The 21,448-nt window shown below is 43.1% G+C and overlaps 1 protein-coding gene across 1 annotated transcript in view; it reads right to left on the reverse strand.

The window, feature by feature from the left end:
- Positions 1 to 388: 388 nt before the first annotated feature.
- LOC134395481 (L-amino-acid oxidase-like) overlaps positions 389 to 21,448 on the reverse strand; it is a 34,388-nt gene continuing 13,328 nt past the window's right edge. The window contains exons 2-7 of the mRNA XM_063121644.1: positions 13,061 to 13,275; positions 11,022 to 11,134; positions 7,354 to 7,555; positions 5,292 to 5,360; positions 2,779 to 2,915; positions 389 to 1,196 (exon numbers count right to left, since the gene is read on the reverse strand). Of these exons, the coding sequence (XP_062977714.1) occupies positions 389 to 1,196; positions 2,779 to 2,915; positions 5,292 to 5,360; positions 7,354 to 7,555; positions 11,022 to 11,134; positions 13,061 to 13,275 (1,544 nt within the window). The remainder of the gene's footprint in view (positions 1,197 to 2,778; positions 2,916 to 5,291; positions 5,361 to 7,353; positions 7,556 to 11,021; positions 11,135 to 13,060; positions 13,276 to 21,448) is intronic.

Genomic DNA, 21,448 nt, shown 5'->3' on the forward strand with positions numbered 1-21,448 from the left:
ACGTTTTCCTGTCTAAACGTGCATAGGATTATGCCCGAAGTCAAAGAGAAAGTCATTGCTACTAATCCAGTGCATGGCTTCTAGATACTTTGACTTGTCCCAGATCCACACCTTGTGTCAAATCGTTACAATCCCATCGTGGTAACACTATATCGCTCTTGCGCATTTATACCTTGTAGGATACACAATAATATTTTTGTAATATTTTGGATAATGTGGATTAATAGCTGGAAATAACGCTATGAAAGCGGTTTGTGTAATTTGCAACAAGAGTTATCAGTGCCCTTCAATACTGATATAAAGCAGTAGTGTAGATTTAGTCCTGGATTGAAGATCCTATGTGTAGACCCACCTTATCTGACCTTTCCCCTTTTTGCAGAGCTCCTCTTCAAAGTTCCTCTTTGCCACTCGGTTTACTTTCAGACTGCTGCCCCCCAGCAGCAAGGTTTATATCCCTTGCTGCCCTCAGCCCTGTCTTTATTGTGGTGTCCAGCCATCCGTGGAGCTTGGAGGTATGTTCCCCGGCAAAATGGATTCGGCCTTCTGTCCTAGCGAGTTCTTCGCTATAATCCACAAACTGATAGGGGGTGAAGGAAGCAAAGCCACACATGGCATATCTATCCAGGCTCCACTGCTTTATGACTGAGGAGCGACAGAGAGCCTGGATCTTTCTTTTGGGCAGCTGGTGGATGGCTGACAGGTCATCCATAATGATACTAATAATGTCGTCATGGCTGAGGGACAGGAAGAAACGCGAGTCGTCATTTTGGACATAGGAAGCCAAGATAACACCAAAGCCACTAGAGAAGTTGTGGTTGGGGTAGTAGATGAATCGGGATGGACGGTCAGTTATGGACTTCCCACCATGAATGCCGTCAGCTTCCCAAAACTTCTCAGTGCAGGCAAGTAAGACTTTGGCAGCACTCCTGTAGTGGATAGATCGCAAGGCGTCCATTTTGTTAGGTGAGAGGTGTGGTTTGAAATGGATGCGCCGCGTGGCCCTTGCCGTGGAGGTGACAATGACGTAATCGGCTGTCACCTTTAGCAGTGGTTCGGCTGCCGTTTGATAGAACACAGTGACAGAGTCAGCACTCTGCTCTATCTGGACCACTCTGGCATCGAAATACACCATTTCTGGAAGGGTTCTGTAAATGGCTTTCGGCAGCTGATCAAAGCCTCCAACTATTTCATCAAATCTGCAAGACAAAAACAAACTCAAATGAAGGGGAAATATTGAAATGGATGGGGCTGCCGTACATATAATTTTTACTTTTTTTGGTTTTTTTAACCTAGTATGCAGTATTGGCATGACCCTATTGACCATCTTGGGACAAGAATATTTACTTTAAAAAATAGTATGCACTATTGGCATGATCCTGTCAACCATTTTGGGACCAGAATATTTTTTGTAATGGCAGTGTGCTATTGTGTGGAGTAGGTAGCCACTGTTCCAGTGAGCAGTCCTTTAAATGAGCCAAGTGCACAACAGATAGAACTGCCAATCTCAATCACCCACTGGCTTCATTTGAGATAGTCTCTCTCTCGAAGGCTTTCTCAAGATCATGGCTGACACCAATTTTGACGCCCCCCCTGCAAAAAGCTGTCAAGATCGCCCCAAAACACCTGCTAGGAAGACCTCCCCCCTCAACATCACACCCCAGCAAACTTACAAATTGTGGTGGGCAGCAGATGTGCAGCAGTTTGTAGCAGGCAGCTGTAAGTTGCCTGCCATTTTAGATTTTCCACAATGCCCGAATGCAGTATCAGTCTGGGGCATTGTGGGAAATTTAAAATGGCAGATGGTTCACAGCTGCCGGTCTAGCTCCAGAGTGTGGCAAGGTTAGGCATTTGCCAGGGTCCCCAAGACCAGCAGAATGCAAACAACTGCAACAGTGCTACCTCTTCCACTTTGCACAGCGTCTTCAAATAAAGCCTCAGAGATTCTCAGTTTGCATATTCCCACTCTTCCAGGGGGCTGTCTATACATGGGGAAAGCCTTGGGGTGGCTCCGTTGTGGTGCTTATATGACGTAGCAGCCACTGCAGAGTCATCCCAGGGCTTTCCCCTGAAGCTCTGAAGTAAAAAAAGTCAGCGACTTAACCCGACTTTTTTGTCTGGAGTGAGGCAAGGATGGGGCATCCGCCATCTATCGCTGCTCCAGAGTCACACCAGAGGCATGGTCGGGGGGATGGCAACTCCTGATTGGTTACCGTCCACCCGGGCAGGGGGTGGGCCAGCCACCCAAATGGCTGCCAGAATGCCCTCATGCTTCTTCCGGCATGGGGAGAAGTAAAGTTCTCCATTCCTTTGGCGGGGAAAGCCCCGTGAGGTAAGGGAAGTGGAACCAGGGAGGGATGGGTGGTGGCACCTCCTCTGATGGGTGTAAGCCCCATGCTCGCTCCTAGGCATGGGGACAACCCTGCAGGAGCAAAACTGCAGGGGTTTGGGGGCTCGTGGCACCAATGCGTCATTGTCAAGACAGGCCCCTGGTTAGAGAAGTGTCATATCTTGCTTGTGGGCTTCACAAGAGGCATCTGGATGGCCACTGTGGGACGCAGGATGCTGCACTTCATGGGCCTTATCCAACATTGGGCCTTTTATGTTCTTATGCTGAGTTCATTGTGTGGGCGGGTGGTTGGGGGAGTCTGAACACATGTTCTTACAGTCCTAAACTTGGAAACGGCACCAGAAGCCACCTAGTTCAAAGGAAAGCAGATTTTATTTCAGCAAGGATAATTTCTCCTAGTTCCCCCTGGCTGTATGTGTTTGCTGACTCACCTCTTTATAGCAGAGAAGATAGCCTCGCCTCTCAAGCTCTCAATGAATGACAGGTAATACCCGGCATCTTCGTTTAATATGTCCCCAATCATCTGGACTGCTCCACGACTCAGGTTTGCTACCTTGACTAAATACTGCTGTTAGGGTGGAAAGAGTCCCAGACCATCTTTTAAGCATAACACTGAACCAAAAAGTGCACAAAGTCGAAATAAGTACACCAGAGAATTTACCAAGCAGGCATAGAATGCCGTCCTCCACCTGATGCCCTCCAGATGTCTTGGACTAAAATTCCCATCATCCCCAGCCAGTATGGCCAGGACTAACGTAAGTCCCATTCATTTCAGTGGACCTACTCTAAATAGGACTAACATTGAACAGAACCCATAGCCATCATGACTAGAGGCCATTGATAGCCTTATGCTCCAGGAATTTGTCTAATCCCCTTTAGAAGCCATCTAAGTTGGTAGCAGTTGCCACGTCACCAGGTTGCAAATTCTATGTTTTAACTATGTGCTGTGTGAAGTGCTTCCTTTCACGTGTCCTTGTTCACTTTGTCATGCACTGAGCACATCTATCATAAATCTGAGAAAGACAAGACAGGGCCATTGGCCATGCTGGCTGGGGATGATGGGAGTTGCAATCCAACACACCAGGTTGGGAAGGCTCCAGTATACCAAGCTGAGATTCTCAGCTTTCAGCATGTTTTTCTTTTAAATAAAATAAAAGCCAGGGGATGGTTCCACAGGAAGTTAATCATTCTCAAGCTCCATTGAAATCAATGAAATAACTTCAGTTGCATTAATTTCAATGGGACTCAAGTGATTTCACTTCCTCTGGTTTTAACCCAAAATTCTTATTAGTATGGTTTTGAAGAAAAGCTTGAGAACACATAGACAATGCCTGGGGGGAAATCTCTGTCAAAATGAGGGCAGAGCAAATTGACTGACTGATAATGGATGCAATATTCTGAGTTCTTCATACGTATTGTGAATGAATTTGCAAGTCATATTAATACAAAATGCTGGATCATCTCTTACAGCTTCTCTGATTGAACAATTAATAGCATGCTCATGATTGGCCACTCACAGAAGCTTGCGGGTCTATTACATGACATCGCCAGCATCCATGGCCACTCCCACTCTATCCCCTGGAAATCATGCATTTAAAAAACCCCAGAGATAATGTGGGAATATCTGAGAAATTTCTCAGTTTCCCAGTTTGTAAACTCTGCATTGTGCTATATCTCACTGAATGGAAATTAATGGAGCACGTGGGGCACTCAGAGAGAAGAAGTATTCGATTTCAAACTGCGTGGCTGGCCGTAGCTGCCCATGTAAAGGCACCGATCATAATCTCAGAAAGAAAGCGGATGCAGAAAGCCACGGTAAGGTAGAGGAGTTTTTTTAAAAAAATGTGGAAAAGCTCTCAGTTTTGTCTGATGTTTGAGCTTTTGGCTGTCTTTCTTTTTAAAATTGTAAATAGGTGCCCACCATAAGTCAATTTGCCCTAACACACTGAAAACTTGCAGAACCATTCCCCCCACAGAGCTTATTTATCTAGTTTACTGCTTACGAAAATAATTAATCAAAGTATGTACAATACAAATATATGAATACCATTTAAAATACAATTCTAAATAGTACGATATCCCCAGGAGGCTGATGGATCCGAATGGTTTCCTGATGGCTTTTGGGGATTTTCCTGTTGCCTCGGCAGGTGATTCTGTCGAAGCCCTGGTTGATCTCTGGAATACTTGATCCTTGCCCTTCCTGGCTTATAAAAGCTGCCAGAGGGGGACTGGCTGAGTGGGTAAGCGGAGTGGTCAATGCCATCCTTCACCAAGGTAGGGTCCCAGACTGCTTGAAGGAGGCAGTCGTCTTCCCCCCCCCCCCCCGTATGTTTTAAACTTTGTAAGGCCGCCTTGAGGCCCAGCATTGGGCAAAAGGCGGGATACAAATAAATATAATAATAATAATAATAATAATAATAATAATAATAATAATAATTTCAATTTATGTGTACATATCTAGAAAAGTCACCATCAGTATACTCAATCAACAACAACAAAATAATCTGGAAAAGCTTGGATGAAAAATGATTTTTAGCATTTGCCTAAAGATCATGGTTTGTTGTTGGGTTAAAACTCTGGGTTGATTCTCCCTCAACAACCCAGAATGCCAGGTCCACACATCATGACAACAAGTCACAGAGCATTCCTGTGTTGTTTAGCGATCTGGAAAGAAAGCAGAATTGGTGGGTATGGGGAAGGCAGTGTGTTTGCTTGCTCCAGCGTGACCACGGCTAAGTATGTTTAACCCATAGTTAGCTGTTATGTGTGAACCAGGTCATTCATTTCCTCTAAATTTGCTGGGTTTGGGTCGTGGGAATATCCAAGGAATATCCAAGGAAGGCAACTTCTGCTGTAGATTTGTTTGCTTTAAATTTTCATAGTTATAAAAGTGTAGCAATAAACTTTAAGTTGGGGACAAGGCTTCCAGAAGCGTTCCTATTACCTTGGTTGAGAAGGTGTCATATTTATTTAGTGTGTAGGTACAGTTTGTCCTCATAACCTCTTCTTTAACCTGGGATGGGCATCAAGAGAAAAGATAATAATAATAATAATAATAATAATAATAATAATAATAATAATAATAATAAGTAACATAGGCTGTGAAAGTATCTGATTAAAAACACAACATCAAGAAACAAAAGGAAAAGATGCAAAGCAAAGGAAAACAAATTACAAGTGGCTGGCTGGCTGAATTGTTGCAGTCTATAGACAAAGCTTAGGACATTACAGATACAGATGCAATTATTGTATATAACGCAGAATGCAATGCAAAAGTAATCACTGTACAACCTTTAAAAGCTGCACAAGGTCAGTCCTTGGGACAATCAAATCAAATGGTCATTTCAGAACCTGCTTTCGGTTCTCCTCCGCTACTGACAGGACTTTTGCCACAGCCACTGACACTCCAGGAGTTTTATTGGCTAGTAGATAACTTACCTAAAAACTCATTGACCTACTTGACAAAAAAACCAAAGGTTGGGTGGGGGCAATTTGAGGCTATATCACTAAGTCTCTTTTAAATTTGTTACAATATTGAACCCAGCTTGGAGAAGAAAAGAGAGGTAAAGCCCAGTGTTTCAGGCTTTCATCTGTGGAATGATGGAGGACATGAAAAGAGGCCCCGAGTTCAAACCTCACTTGCAGGGACATGTCTGTGACAAGGCCATTGTAAGGTTTATTGAAATAATGTATCATGAACTTTCTGAAGTAATATATAAACAGTACTATTAAGAGCTATTGAGGCTAGAACCAAGGTAGAATCAGGGACCCACAACTCTGGGGGTGGGTGCCCTGTGTGGTGAAGTATCAAAGAGTCCTTGGGCTCTAGACTAACAATGCCAATCAAGGCTGGCCCTTGGCTCACCAGGAAGAACTATATACACTTCCTGTCCAGGCTGAGACTTTGCATGGTCAACAACAATCTTGGTTGACTCTTGGTTCCCTAGTCTCACTTGACAGCTCAATTCGGCTGGCTCCCCAGAGTCCACTTAGCTAGCTTGTCTCTATGTCCTGTATACCCTGTTGCGGCTGCGCACTGTGCTGTGTTGTTTATACGACACAGCCACCAACTCGCACTACATGGGGATTTCTCCCCGAAACTGTGTTTTGCGGTGTCATTTTAGTGCAACTTTTTCAGTTGCTCTGAGGTCACCATGTTGCTTCTTCATCTCTCAGTGGTGGTCTCGGTTCGGTTTGAGCAACTGGGTGTTGCTAGGGGCAGCTTCAAGTACAGGGTAAGCGTGGGAACGCAGGGCAGGGGGTGGGCTTGACAAACCGAGTGGCTGCCAGCATTGCGTTTTTTCCTGGTTGGACACCCAAGTTCTCTCCTGCTGTGTAACTTTCTCGATTCTGCCTTGCAGCAGCGATGCTGCGGGGTTTTGAGGGAATCAGCTACCAAAGACATCCCTTAGAACAGGACAGGTGTTGCAAGGTCTGCAGAGCTGGCTATCCAATACTTCCTTCCCCCCAACAAACAATATTCTGCATGTGAAACACTGGAGAGGGCTCCAAAGTTGGAAATGAAAGATGTGCATTCTTCCCTTCCTCCCCATTGCCATCATGGGGGGTGGCCAGCTGAGGGTAGACTAGGTATCAAGCATGGGGGATAGGGTGATCATATGGAAAGGAGGACAGGTCTCATGTGCCTGTCAATACAGTTGTATTGAAAAGGAAATGCAGCAGGTATCATTGGTATGCATGCAGCACCTGGTGAAATATCCTCTTCATCATAACTGTTAAATCTGCAGGAGCCCTGCCCTCTTGACCAGATACAGAAGAGGGCAGGGCTCCTGCAGATTTAACAGTTATGACCCTTAGAAATTACACTTCCAGTTAGCAACTACATTGTGAGAAATGTATGCATAGAAATATGCTTCGTCTAAAAGTGACTTCAGAGGGTATTTTGACTAACTTGACTTATTGCTCCTTCTACCTTGTTTAGTTCTATATTTCAAACAAGCCATAGAAGAATTTCCCAATAAAATAGCCATAGAAGGTATCCGAACCGTTGTGAGGGAGTCATGATACAGCTGCTCAGCAGTTTTGCCTTCTTCCGAGGGCTTCACATCGTAATTCAAGAGGCTGGGGTCCTCGTTCACCTCCCAGACTCTCTTCCTGATGTTGTTAAGCAAAATCCAGGCATTATCATCCGACGGAATGAATTCTGACAGCTGTAGGCCAAATTTTTTAACATATTCACGGACAATCCTGGAGAAAGAGGAGGGAAATTATAGGTGTTCAGAGAAAGATTAGGGAAAAAATCTTGAACAAACAGTACAAAGTGGAAAATGGAGTGTCAGGAGGAGGATCATGGTACAGTTGTGTGTGAGGGTGTCATTCTATTCCAGAGGTAGGCAACCTCTTCCTTTATTAATAGCAATGCCGGTGGGCCTACATTTCCTATAAGTCCCCACCAGCATGGCAAATGATTAGGAAACACGGAAGTTGCTGTCCAAAACATGAGAAGGACACCAGGTTGTCTAACCATGTTCTTCTCTACTCATCTGTGCAGTGCAAACTCAATGTTGTACACAGAGATAAAAAAATATTTAGAGCTAACACAGCCTGCAGTCTCAATTGCAGTAGATCATGGAGAAATGTTGCAATGGAGACCAAGTAAAACAGCAAAAGGTTTTGTGACACCTGGAAGGCTAGCAAATATATTAAGGAAGGCATTCAAGAATAACTACAAAAAAAATCAAGAATAAAAATTTAAATTCTACAAGATGCCAAAGAAAGAGGAGGTTTGGGACTACCCGATCTGAAATTGTATTTCTATGCATGTTGCTTGGTGTGCATGAAAGAATGGGTAGTGTTGGAGAACAGACGGCTATTAGAGGTGGAGGGGCATGATATAATATTTGGGTGGCATGGATATTTGTGGTATGAGAAAGCAAAGGTCAATGTGGACTTTAACAATCATTTTGTTAGAAGGTCTATTTTGAATGTATGGAAGAAATACAAATCGAGATTATGTCAGAAGATTCCTGTGTGGGTGTTGGCTCAAGAAGCTTTTTTTAGAAGAGAACTATCGAGTGGACACAAATGGTTAAAATATAGCGATGTCCTGGAGACAACCCAAGGAGAGACCAAATTAAAAACGAGAGAAAAGTTGGTAAAAGAAGGACATATATGTCAATGGTTTTCGTATCTACAGATCCAGGAGAAGTTTAAGAGTGATTTAAAAGAGGGGGGATTTGAGGGGTCAAAATAATTGTTCGAAGAAGTATTATGTACTAATGATGAACATCTTATTGGTAAAGTATATAAACTGTTATTACAGCTGGAGGGGGAGAAAGAACAAATGAAGGACTGTATGGTCAGATGGGAAAACAATGTGGGGCATAAGATTCTAATTGAATTATGGAAAAATATGTGGACAAAAGGTTTAAAGTACACATTAAGTACCAGAGTAAAGGAAAATTTTTATAAGATGATGTATAGATGTATATGTCTCCATCAAAGTTAGCAAAAATGTATCGTGATTGTTTGGGGGACTGTTGGAAATGTGAAGAACAAGAAGGAACCTTTTATCATATATGGTGGTCTTATAAAAGAGCAAAAGTATACTGGGTTAAAATACATGTATTAATGCAATTTTTTTTAAAGATAAACATAGAAATGAAACCAGAATTGTTTTTGCTTGGACTCGGGGATGATCAATTTAAAGAAAAAAGATTGTTATTTCAACATAAGGTGACAGAGGCAAGACTACTATATGCGCAATATTGGGAAAAAAACACAAGTACCAACAATGGAAGAATGGCTCTTCAAGGTGATGGAATTGGCGGAGATGGCGGAATTAATGGCGCTAGTACACGAAAGAACAATAGCTTCATATGTATTGGACTGGAAACCTTTTATTGAGTATATACAAGAGCAGCAAAAGGATATTTATTTGTTTGTGGGTTTTATATATAACCTGTACCTTTGCCTTTGATATATATACATTAGCTTGTTGTTATGAAATTCGTAACTGGTAATATAGAAACAACGGATGTTTGCCACCTGACATGAAGATTGATTTAAATGAAATATAGCCTTACGTATTGTGTTTATTTTACCAGATGTATGTGTGGTGTAGTAGTTTGTATAGTTTGTAGTGTTTCTTTTTTGTACCTTCCTTATGTGTCTGTTTTTTGTGGAAAATAAATAAAAGTATTAATTGAGGGGGGGGGAAGAATAACTACAAAAACATGCTTTATCCTTTTTTTTTTTGTCTTTGTATCATTTTATCAGTTGTTCACTGCTCCGGAATCTATTTAGATGTGGATCAGTATACAAATGTTGTAAATAAATAAATAAAATAATAAATAAGCTTTTGTGGATTAAGATCTACTTCAGAATCCTTGATCAGTCACAATGTTTACTAGTCTTGAGCTAATCTTGGGCCAGAACTACTCCTTGTGCCATAGCGATACGGTCCCATCATGGTGACGCTATATGCCTCTTGTGCATTTATTCCTCATAGCACACAAAATGACACCTATTGTGGTATTTTGGATAATATGGAATAAAAAAGGGGAAATAACACTAGAAAAGCAGCCTATGAAATGCCTAATATGCCCCAGCAGTTATCAGTGCACCTCAATACCAATAAAAAGCACTAGTGTAGATCTAGCCAGGGTCTCTACTAGGTTGACCATATGAAAAGGAGGACAGGGCTCCTGTATCTTTAAGAGTTGTATTGAAAAGGGAATTTCAGCAGGTGTCATTTGTATATATGGGGAACCTGATGAAATTTCCTATTCATCACAATAGTTAAAGCTGCAGGCGCCTTGCCCTCTTTTGAATCTGGTCACTCTAGTATAGCTCCTGCACCTTTAACTGTTGTGATGAAGACAGAATTTCATCAGGTTCTCCATATATACATATGACACCTGCTGAAATTCCCTTTTCCATGCAACTGTTAAAGATACAGGAGCCCTGTCCTCCTTTTCATATGGTCACCCTACTCTAGGCCTTATCTTCCTTACAGGAGCATCGTGAGGCAACTTTGGTCCCATTGAAATCAATGGGACAGCTTAAATTCCATTGATTTCAGTGGGTCCAAAGTTCAACTAACTAACACAATGATTCTTCTTTTAGCAAACCCTGCCTTTCCCCATCAGTTTTGTCTTGTTCACTTGACATAAATTATTGTAGACCCCAGGGCCAAGCGTGCCTAAGTTGTTGGACTGGGAGTGGGGAGATCCGGGTTTCAGTCCCCACTCAGCCATGGAAACCCACTGGGTGACTTTGGGCCAGTCACAGACTCTCAGCCCAGCCTACCTCACAGGGTTATTGTTGTGAGGATAGCATGGAGAGGAGGAGGATTGTGTACGCTGCCTTGGGTACCTTAGAGGAAAAAAGGTGGGATATAAATGTAATAAATAAATAAAAAAAAATCAGCCAGTGGGTCATACCACTTGCACTCATGTGCAAGCTCTCCTGCATGCCAAGGAGACCTTGCACATGAGTTCTTGGGCATGACCCACTGGCTGATTAACGCTTGGCCCTGGGGTCTTCAATAATACTTAATGATACTTAATCCAGAGTACTGGCAAGAGTACTGTGTATCCCACACAGTACACTGTGCCCTGCAATGCAGCAGTTGTTGAAGAGCAGTTAATACACAAGCAAGAATTTTTATATATATACAAGGAGATCAGAGAAGCACATGACGACATCTTACTTGTGGCTCTCAGGCAAACGCATGGCCCCCAGATTTGCATACCAGCCTTCTCTCTCATTGCGATAGGTCTGGACCCGTCCTCCCACGCACTCGCTGGCTTCAAGAATGGTCACCTTGAGACAAACGGGACATCTCTTACTTCACACCAAGAATTTCTCACTCAGTTGCCACGTTGAACTCCTTCATTTGGAAGGAGGGGGGAAGACAGCCTTCTTCTCAATGGGATGCATTTGGCATCTATAGGACAGGACTGTTTACCTGCGCAGGACCTTCCCTTTCTCGAGGCTGATATATAGGGGACTAATTTTTTTTGTATGACAGCTGCTGGCCGCTCCTTACCTCCTCCCTTAGGTCTAGCTTTCCCAAACAGCAGTTGCGAAATGACAGGAGGGGCGAGGACTCACAAGATGGAATTTGACACTGTGCAAAAATATTCCTTGCACATTAAAAAAAAACCCAGGGAGAACGTTTCTAGCCTAGCTAGCACATCCCCCTGACACTCTGATTTTCTGTGTGCGTGGAATTGTTTTGTACAGGAGGCAGATCTACACCTTGTGTCAAATCATTACGAATGTGGAATAGAAGGCAGGATATAACACTATGAAAGCAGGATATGGAATGTGGATTGTGCTCCAACAGTTATCAGTGCACTTCAATTCTGCCATAAAGCAGTAGTATGGATCTAAGTCATAAGGTCTCTCATCTGCAGCCCGAAGAGGCAATTCTCAGTCTGCTGCCTGAAGGGAATGCTTGCCATCTCATCTGCTGTTTGGGAGAATTTGGTCAGAAATGATTCCTCTCTTTTTCAGTCTCAGGCTCTTCATTGCTTTCATTCATTGAAGGTGCAAACCTATGGACATTTAGACAGAAAAAGAAGGCCTACAACTCCCAACATGCTCCAGCCAGGATTGTGCCTTGATCTTGATAAAGGTTGCATCTATTTTGCTTTAAGCCTCACCTACCACCACCCCATTATAAAGAAATTTTTAATTGCCATCCATGGCTTAGGGTTTGTTTCTTGATATCTTAGGGATGGGCTATAGCTCAGTGGCAGAGTACTGAAGAAGCCATGGGACAAAGAGCAACAGCCATGCTGAAGCAGAAACTGGAGCGCCTCTCCCAGAGGAGATAGCCCATATTGAGATGGAGTGTTGGGTGCCATCAGTATGCTGATGATACTCAGCTCTATCTCTCTAGCTCTACTTCTCCTTGTCGTTAGAGTCAGCTGGGGTGGTGCAAGTGCTGGACCAGTGCCTGGAGGCTGTAATGGGCTGGATGAAGGCCAATAAACCAAAGGTGAATCCTGATAAGACGGAAGACTGTGGATTGGTGGTTCCCGAGTCTGGGAATTGGGTAAGCAACCTGTTCTGGATGGGGTTGTACTCCCTTTGAAGGAGCAGGTGCGTAGCTTGAGGGTAATCCTAGATCCATCCTTGTCACTGGAGGCCCAGGTGGACTCCATGGCCCGGAATACTTGGGGTCAGCTTCGGCTGATCCACCAGCTACAGCCTATCCTGGACAGGGACAACCTAGTAGTGCATGCACTGGTAACTTCCTGATTAGACTACTGCAATGCACTCTACATGGGGTTGCATTTGAAAACCACTTGGAAGTTGCAGCTAGTGCAAAATGCAGCACCTAGACTGCTGACCTGCACATCCCACAAAGACCATATAACACAGGTCTTAAAGGAATTGCACTGGCTGCCTATATGCTTCCGGTTGGAATTCAAGGTGTTGGTAATGACTTTTAAAGCCCTAAATGGCTTGGGACCTTGATACTTGAGGGAGTGCCTCTCCCTATATATGGTGGCCCAAGACTTGAGATCTGTTGGAGGAGCCCTCTTCTGTGTCGCACCAATGCAAGACATATGCTATGGTGGGACATGGGAGAAGGCTTTCACTGTTGTGGCACCCCGGCTGTGGAATGTCCTCCCCTTGGAGGCCCAACTGGCACCAGTGCTGGCCTTATTTCGGTGCCAAGTTAAGACTTGGCACCAAAAAGAGAGAGAGAGAGAGAGAGAGATGTCAGTGATTTACCTCGTGCCCAGCTTCTGTGAGAGCATAGGCTGCGCTGAGCCCTGACACTCCTGCGCCCACGATCACTACACGCCTTGGCTGGGATGTCTTCTTTAGGCCATTTCTGGCTATCTCTAGAAATTCCTCATAATCAGCCTCTTTGAAGCACTTTTCCAGAGGGAAGGAATCACCAATGCAGCTTTGCAGTGTGGCAAAAAACAGCAACGAGAAGAGAACTGGACACAACACACACAAAGAAAATATTTATCAGGCCTGCATGTGTTTTCCTATTTGTCTACATCTTGTGGATTTCTCTTGTCCATACTCACTCCAATTCACTTTAGCACCATTCACATTGATTGACTGATGGCTTGATTGCCAAGCCATGGTTAGGCCACTAAAGCTTTTGCAGCAAATGGTTAGTGAACATGTTTAAACCATGGTTGCATAGCCACCTTGGTTAGGAATGGTTCACATGACACACTAAGCCATTATGTTTAGCTCAAAATGTTTAACCACCATAGCTTAGTGTGGCATCTGAACAGGGGCAATATATTACAATATATTTAAAATACAATAAAACACACACACTCATACCATCCATCGGCATACAGACATGTGTTCCATTTGTCGATCACCCACCACTCATCATCAGCATGTACTATATATATATATATATATATATATATATATATATATATATATTAATTTAAAATGTTTCTAGACTGCCTTTCAGGGCAGGTGGCTTACAACCATAGAAGAAATAATAATAATAATAATAATAATAATAATAATAATAATAATTCCAGCCAACAGCTATAGGCACTAAAACAGACTAGAATCTTGGTATAAGTTGGGTTTCCACTCTTTTATTCTTTTTACAGAGCAGCTGACTGGATGATAAGGGGTAGGGGACAGATCATAAAAAGAAAGGCTAGAAAGGGGAAGACTGGGATGAAAGGGAAGAAGGCAGCAAGAGTCAAACAGTGTGGTGTAGTGGCTAGAGCGTTGGACTGGGAGTCAGGAGGTTCTAGTCCCCACTCGGCCATGGAAACCCACTGGGTGACTTTGGGCCAGTCACAGACTCTCAGCCCAACCTACCCCACAGGGTTGTTGCTGTGAGGATAAAATGGAGAGGAGGAGGATTATGTACACCACCTTGGGTTCCTCAAAGGGGGGGAAGATGGGGTATAAATGTAACAACAACATCAACACTTGGGGGGTAGAGAAGGAAAGAGGGAACTGGGGCTAGAGAAAGAGACTGAAGAGGAAAGTCATGGATTCTGATCACAGAAGATGCACCCAGAGAAGCAAGAGATACACATTATTATTATTATTATTATTATTTATTTATATAGCACCATCAATGTACATGGTGCTGTACAGAGTAAAACAGTAAATAGCAAGACTCTGCCGCATAGGCTTACAATCTAATAAAATCATAGTAAAACAATAAGGAGGGGAAGAGAATGCCAACAGGTACAGGGAAGGGTAAGCAGGCACAGGGTAGGGAAAAACTAACAGTAGAAAGTAACAGTAGAAGTCTGCACAACATCAAGTTTTAAAAGCTTTAGGAAAAAGAAAAGTTTTTAGTTGAGCTTTAAAAGCTGTGGTTGAACTTGTAGTTCTCAAATGTTCTGGAAGAGCGTTCCAGGCGTAAGGGGCAGCAGACGAAAATGGACGAAGCCGAGCAAGGGAAGTAGAGGCCCTTGGGCAGGCGAGAAACATGGCATCAGAGGAGCGAAGAGCACGAGCGGGGCAATAGTGTGAGATGAGAGAGGAGAGATAGGAAGGAGCTAGACCGTGAAAAGCTTTGAAGGTTAACAGGAGAAGTTTATATAGGATTCTGAAGTGAATTGGAAGCCAATGAAGAGATTTCAGAAGCGGAGTAACATGGTCGGAGCGGCGTGCTAAGAAGATGATCTTTGCGGCAGAGTGGTGAACAGAAACCAACGGGCTGATGTGAGAAGAAGGAAGGCCAGAGAGAAGAAGGTTGCAGTAGTCCAACCGTGAAATAACCAGTGCATGAACAAGCGTCTTGGCAGAAGAGACAGACAAAAATGATCGAATCCTGGCAATATTATACAGGAAAAATCGACAAGATTTAGCTACTGCCTCAATATGAGGAATAAAGGAGAGCGAGGAGTCGAAGATAAAGCCAAGGCTACGAGCTTCCTTGACCGGAGTAAGCGTAACATCATTGACAGTAAGAGAGAATGAGAGATGAGGAGAAGGTTTAGGAGGAAAAACAAGCAATTCAGTCTTTGCCATGTTAAGCTTCAAGCGACGATGAAGCAGCCAAGCTGAGATATCTGAAAGACATGCCGAGATACGATCGTGAACATCAGGAGAAAGTTCCGGAGATGACAGATATAGTTGTGTATCATCGGCGTACAGATGATATTGGAGACCATGAGATTGAATAAGCTTGCCCAAGGGCAACATGTATAAGGAAAACAACAACGGGCCAAGCACCGAGCCTTGCGGAACCCCTACTGAAAGGGGAAAGGAGGAAGACGAGCTGCCATTAGTCAACACGCTGAAAGAGCGACCCGCTAGATAGGAGGCAAACCAGTTATAGACAGAGCCACAAAATCCAAGGTCATGAAGGGAATCTAAGAGAAGATCATGATCAACCGTGTCAAAGGCTGCAGTTAGATCAAGGAGAATAAGAACGGAATAATGGCCTTTAGACTTGGCAGTAAGGAGATCATTGGTGATCTTAGTAAGGGCTGTTTCGGTGGAATGCAGAGGACGGAATCCAGATTGAAATGGATCCAAAGCAGAGTTACTAGAAAGAAAGTCAAGACAGCGAGAGTAGACCGCACGCTCCAGGATCTTTGAAACAAACGGCAACAAAGAGACAGGTCGGTAGTTAGACAGAGATAGCCTATCAAGAGTAGGTTTCTTGAGAATGGGAGAGACTGTAGCATGTTTAAAAGCAGAAGGAAATGAACCAGAGGACAGAGAAAGATTAATAATATGTAGCAAGGAAGGGAGGATAGCAGGAATAAGATTAATAAAGACGCGAGAAGGAATCGGATCACGAGAACAAGTGGAAGGCTTCGAAGAGCGCAGTATTGTAGACAGTTCATCCGCAGAGACCGAAGGAAACGCAGAGAAATTTGCAGGAGGAGCTGACAGATGAGGAACAGGAACTGGAAGAGGAGCAGAGCTGGCCAGATCAGAGCGGATAGTTTGGATTTTAGCATTGAAAAAAGAGGCAAAGTTGTTAGCAGACAGAGAGGCGGGGAGAGATGGCGGATTAGGCTTCAGAAGAGAATTGAAGGACGCAAAGAGCCGCTGAGGATGCCTAGCATTTGACTGGATCAGCGTTGAGTAGTACTGCTGTTTGGCCAGTGAGATGGCAGAAGAGAAAGAGGAAAGTACAGGCAGAGCAATCCTGGGGGTCATGCTTGGAGTTTGCTCACTTCCTCACTTCTTGGCAGGGACTTTGACAGGCTTTGAAGATAAATGGCTCCGTGGGATATATCCCACCTCCATGCATTGATTGAGGTGAGTGTACAAGCAAGCAAGCGTACCAGACTGATGGGCTCCACAGGTTCACTTGACTCTTGACTCCCTTTGTAAAAGATGCCAACAATCCCAGGCGAAAGCTGGGGCTGCTCTTGACGGCAGCTGACTGCCATGGGCATTATGAGCTGACACTTCCTCTCTCCTGCCACACCCCAGCAGTGCCTTAAATGTGGACGTGCACTTGAAGCAAAGCACTGTAACTACTTCTGTTGATTCAGCCATTCTGAGAAGAAGCGTAGCGGGATGTTGCCAAATGCTGCTCTGGAAAAGAAGCCAAAATTTGCTGCCTGAGCATGCCTGTCTCACTCTGCCTAATGCTCAGGTCAGCCTGACCCTGAGGTTCAAGCAAGATTTGCATGCTGCATCAAAAAGGCCTGTCATAATTGGTATGACTGGGAAACTGGATTTTAAATGGATGTTGTTGTTTTTATACTTTTAGTGGTTTTAAATTTTGTATATCTGTTTTAATGTTCACTGTTTTGAACTTTTGTAAACCGCCCAGAGAGCTTTGGCTATGGGGCGTCATATAAAGGTATATAAATGTAAATAAATAAATAAAATGCGCAACTACATGAAGAAATCCATGATGTGGCTACAAATTGGCGGCAGCGTTGTGTCAACTAAGAAGTGTAACTTCACAGCCATGATGGTGTTTATACCCTGTGAAGACATACCCCGGGACAGCGTCTTAGTGATTTCACAAGCAGATTTGCCAAACATCAATTGCTTTTCTAGAAATATGTTAATTACGAGGCATAATTTCTCAGAGACTCACAAACAGAAAGATTGCAATTGAATTCAATTAAATCTAAGATAAATGGCATTCTGCAAAATGCTAACATAGTTCCTCCAAATGGTTATTAATGACTTCCTTCCTCTTCCTTTTAGATTCATCACACCCTGGTTCATAGTCTCTCTCCTTGTAATCTGCCATTCTGCTCTCTAATCTGTCTCCTGATCTTTGACTCCCAAGTAGGGATGGATGAAGTTGTCCACTTTGAATTCTCCTAGTTTCTTATTTTTCCAATCTTAATTTCAGTTCATTCAAAGCATTATGATTTTTTTAAAACAAGCAAACAAACAAACCCATTCATATGCACAAAAATTCGTATGTACTTTTGTGCACATTTTTCCTAATACATACTTTTTTTTACTTAATGTACACATTTTGTACAAACAATTTGCTTAATATGTTTTTTTAATTTTTTAATAAAAGATTTTCACTCAATATTTGCTTTTTTGTGTGCATTTTTAATTTGAGAATTGAATTACAAAATCCGGAGACATGCAAATGACGAAGGATAGCTTAGTTTTGGATTGCATATTGGTCTGAAAGTGCGAAATTAGGTAAATTTGAGTTGAAATGCAAACTGAACTAATTTCTCCTCCTTTCTTACTCCCAGAGTCCTACTTGGGCATTCTAATTCCCTAGGGTGACCCTATGAAAAGGACAGGGCTCCTGTATCTTTAACAGTTGTATTGAAAAGGGAATTTCAGAAGATATCATTTTTATGCATGCATCACCTGATAAAATTCTCTCCATCACAACGGTTAAAGCTGCAGGAGCTATACTAGAGTGACCATTTTAAAAGAGGGAAGGGCTCCTGCAGCTTTAACTGTTGTGATGAAGAGGAAATTTCACCAGGTTCCCCATATATACAAATGACACCTACTGACATTTCCTTTTCAATACAACTATTAAAGATTCAGGAGCCCTGTCCTCCTTTTTATAGGGTCACCCTAAATTCCCCACACAACCCGAATCCCATGTTAGAGTGGGGGAAACTGTGCTAGATAAGGCCTCTAAATTACATGGAGAGCCTACATAAATTAGGCTCCCCACTCCAGATGTTCACCTTACAACTTGTTGAACACAACAGGGGTGGTGATAGAGGGGGCAGACCTAGGGTGTTTCCACCTGGAGGGCTTGTAGCACTCACAGTTAGAAAGCATTGTGCAGCTATTCTTTTGCTCCTTAGCAGATTTTCCAGACTTAGAAAAAAAAAAGACGGAAAAAGCTGTGAGGAAACACGGGAGAGTTATGAGTGGAGGAAGACATCACCTGGACAGTCACACCCCATAAAATTCCAGGAATCAGGCAGGGCATTGGTGCGATAACAACTTTATCTGTAAGCTCATCTCATGCAATTCTAGTTCGCCATTCCAGCAGGATGAGCCCGGAGGAGAGAAGATTCCTTGTGTGTTCTATCTTTTTAGATTGTAATTGCTCATTATGAGCCTGTTCAGACAACATGCTAAGCCGTGATTAATAGGGTGACCATATGGAAACGAGGACAGGGCTCCTGTATCTTTAACAGTTGTATAGAAAACGGAATTTCAGCAGGTGCTTCATTTCTATGCATGAAGCACCTGGTGAAATTCCCTCTTCATCACAACACTTAAAGCTGCAGGAGCCCTGCCCTCTTTTGTATCATTGTAGTATAGGTCCTGCAGCTTTAACTGTTGTGATGAAGAAGGAATTTCACCAGATGCTACATGCATATGACACCTGCTGAAATTCCCTTTTCTATGCAACTGTTAAAGATACAGCAGCCCTGTCCTCCTTTTCATATGGCCATCCTAGATGAGGCCCCCAATGCAGCAAATGCGTTTAAACCACCATGGTTATGTAGCCACCAGTGTTAGGCATGGTTTACATGATAAGCTAAGCCATAACGTTTACCTCAAAATGCTGAACCACCGTGGCTTAGCATGTCATTTAAACAGGGTCATAAACTAATAGATGGCCACCAAAAATTAAGGTTCAACAAAATATAAACATATTTCTTGCCTAAAGAAATGATGGGGAACATCTGGGACCAATCCTATTTCTAAACAGGTTTTTTTTTGTCCAGGATCCTCAGGGATGATTTAGTCGTAGACTCAGGAAAGAACCAAATAAAAAAGTAAAACATAACTACATTCTCCCTTGGGAGATAATGGGCATGTCCACACCACAAGGGTGTAGCGGGAGAATCGCAGACTTATCAGCTTCCACAATCCTCCCTGAGTATCTTGACAACTGTGCAATGTCCTGGAAAGACGTTGCTGCTGCCAGTTTTTTTTTATAGAAACAACAAGAGGAGTGCACTGGCGCTCCACTGCAAAAGATAAAAAAATGAAAACCGGCCCCGCTCCCCACCCCTGATGGGCACAGACTGCTGCCGTACAGCTCCGTGCCCATTTCAAGTGTCCCCCTACTCACGGAGAGGATGGGACAACCCAGGAGCAGAGGCCACATGGCCCACGCTTCGCGGGATGGTCCCGGAACCACGGAAAGGTCGGGTTTTCTTTAGTGACTGATATCCTGGACGTATGTGGATACACAGGGATGATCCAAGGACTACCCCGGGGTATAGGCATGGAGTAGGCATACCCAATAGGTAGGATAAACAGCATGTTACAAAATGTTGTAATCCTTTAACGTCATGGCCTAATGTCATTACAGTGTATGTTTCCCTGCCAGCATGTAATTATTTATTTTATTAGGGTGACCATATGAAAAGGAGGACAGGGCTCCTGTATCTTTAACAGTTGCATAGAAAAGGGAATTTCAGCAGGTGTCATTTGTATATATGGGGAACCTGGTGAAATTCCCTCTTCATCACAACAGTTAAAGCTGCAGGTGGCCTGCCCTCTTTTAAATCTGGTCACTCTAGTCTAGCTCCTGCAGCTTTAAATGTTGTGATGAAGAGGGAATTTCACCAGGTTCTCCATATATACAAATGACATCTGCTGAAATTTCCTTTTCAATACAACTGTTAAAGATACAGGAGTCCTGTCCTCCTTTTCATAGGGTCACCCTAATTTTATTGCATTTTTAAACTGCCCATAAACCAAGTTCTCTGGGCGGTGTACAAGCTAAAGACATAAAAATAGAAAGGAATAATAATAATAATAATAATAATAATAATAATAATAATAATACAAAGTCGGGTGACAAGATAAACTCATAAAAAAAATCCAATAGTAAAGATACCTGAAAGGATAAAATAGTACAAATATTGAAAAACAGTCCCCTGAAGCACTAAAATAATTCCTAAAATAAAACGTTTTTCACCTGGTGACATTTAAAGCCCTAAACGGCTTGGGATCTCGATACTTGAGGGAGCGCCTCTCCCTATATATGCTTGTCTGAGATTTTAGATCTGTTGGGGGAGCCCTGATCCACGTCTCACCAATGCGAGATATACACTATGGTGGGACATGGGAAAGGGCTTTCTCCGTCGTGGCACCCCAAGCTGTGGAATGCCCTCCCCTTGGAGGCCTGACTGGTGCCATTGCTGGCCTCATTTTGGCGCCAAGTTAAAACATCGCTTTTTAACAAAGCCTTTGATGGTTAAATCCACCAAGGTTGCACCACTGAGAAGGCCCTCTCTCTTGCTTTGCCTTATTTGGTTGGAGTCCCTGGAGAAGAGCCTCAGATTATGACTTTAGTCCTAGGTAAATAAATATGGGAGAAGAAACTCCTGCAGGTAACCTGCACGCAAATTGTTTAGGCTTTTAAAGGTTAAAAACAGTACTTTGAATTGGGCTTGGAAATGGACTCGCAGCCAGTGCAGATGGCAAAGTATTGGCATAATATGATCATATCAGCCAGTCCCCATTAATAATCTAGCTGCCCTGCTGAATGAAATCAGAACTCATTTTGAGCTAGAATGCTAAATATTCTTTATCCTTTGCAGCATGAAGTCGCAGTATGTGGTTTCATGTATAGTACAGCTACATTCTATGAGCGCCAGTGTGGTCTAGTGGTTAGAGTGCTGACTAGACTGAGGAAATAGACTAAGACAAGAAAATAGAAGCATGGGAAGTAGAAAACAGGAAGCATCAGCAATGATTGAAGGAAACATAAATTCTTCCACAACGTGG

Source organism: Elgaria multicarinata, chromosome 3, assembly GCF_023053635.1.
Source record: "Elgaria multicarinata webbii isolate HBS135686 ecotype San Diego chromosome 3, rElgMul1.1.pri, whole genome shotgun sequence".
NCBI classification, from domain to species: domain Eukaryota; kingdom Metazoa; phylum Chordata; class Lepidosauria; order Squamata; family Anguidae; genus Elgaria; species Elgaria multicarinata.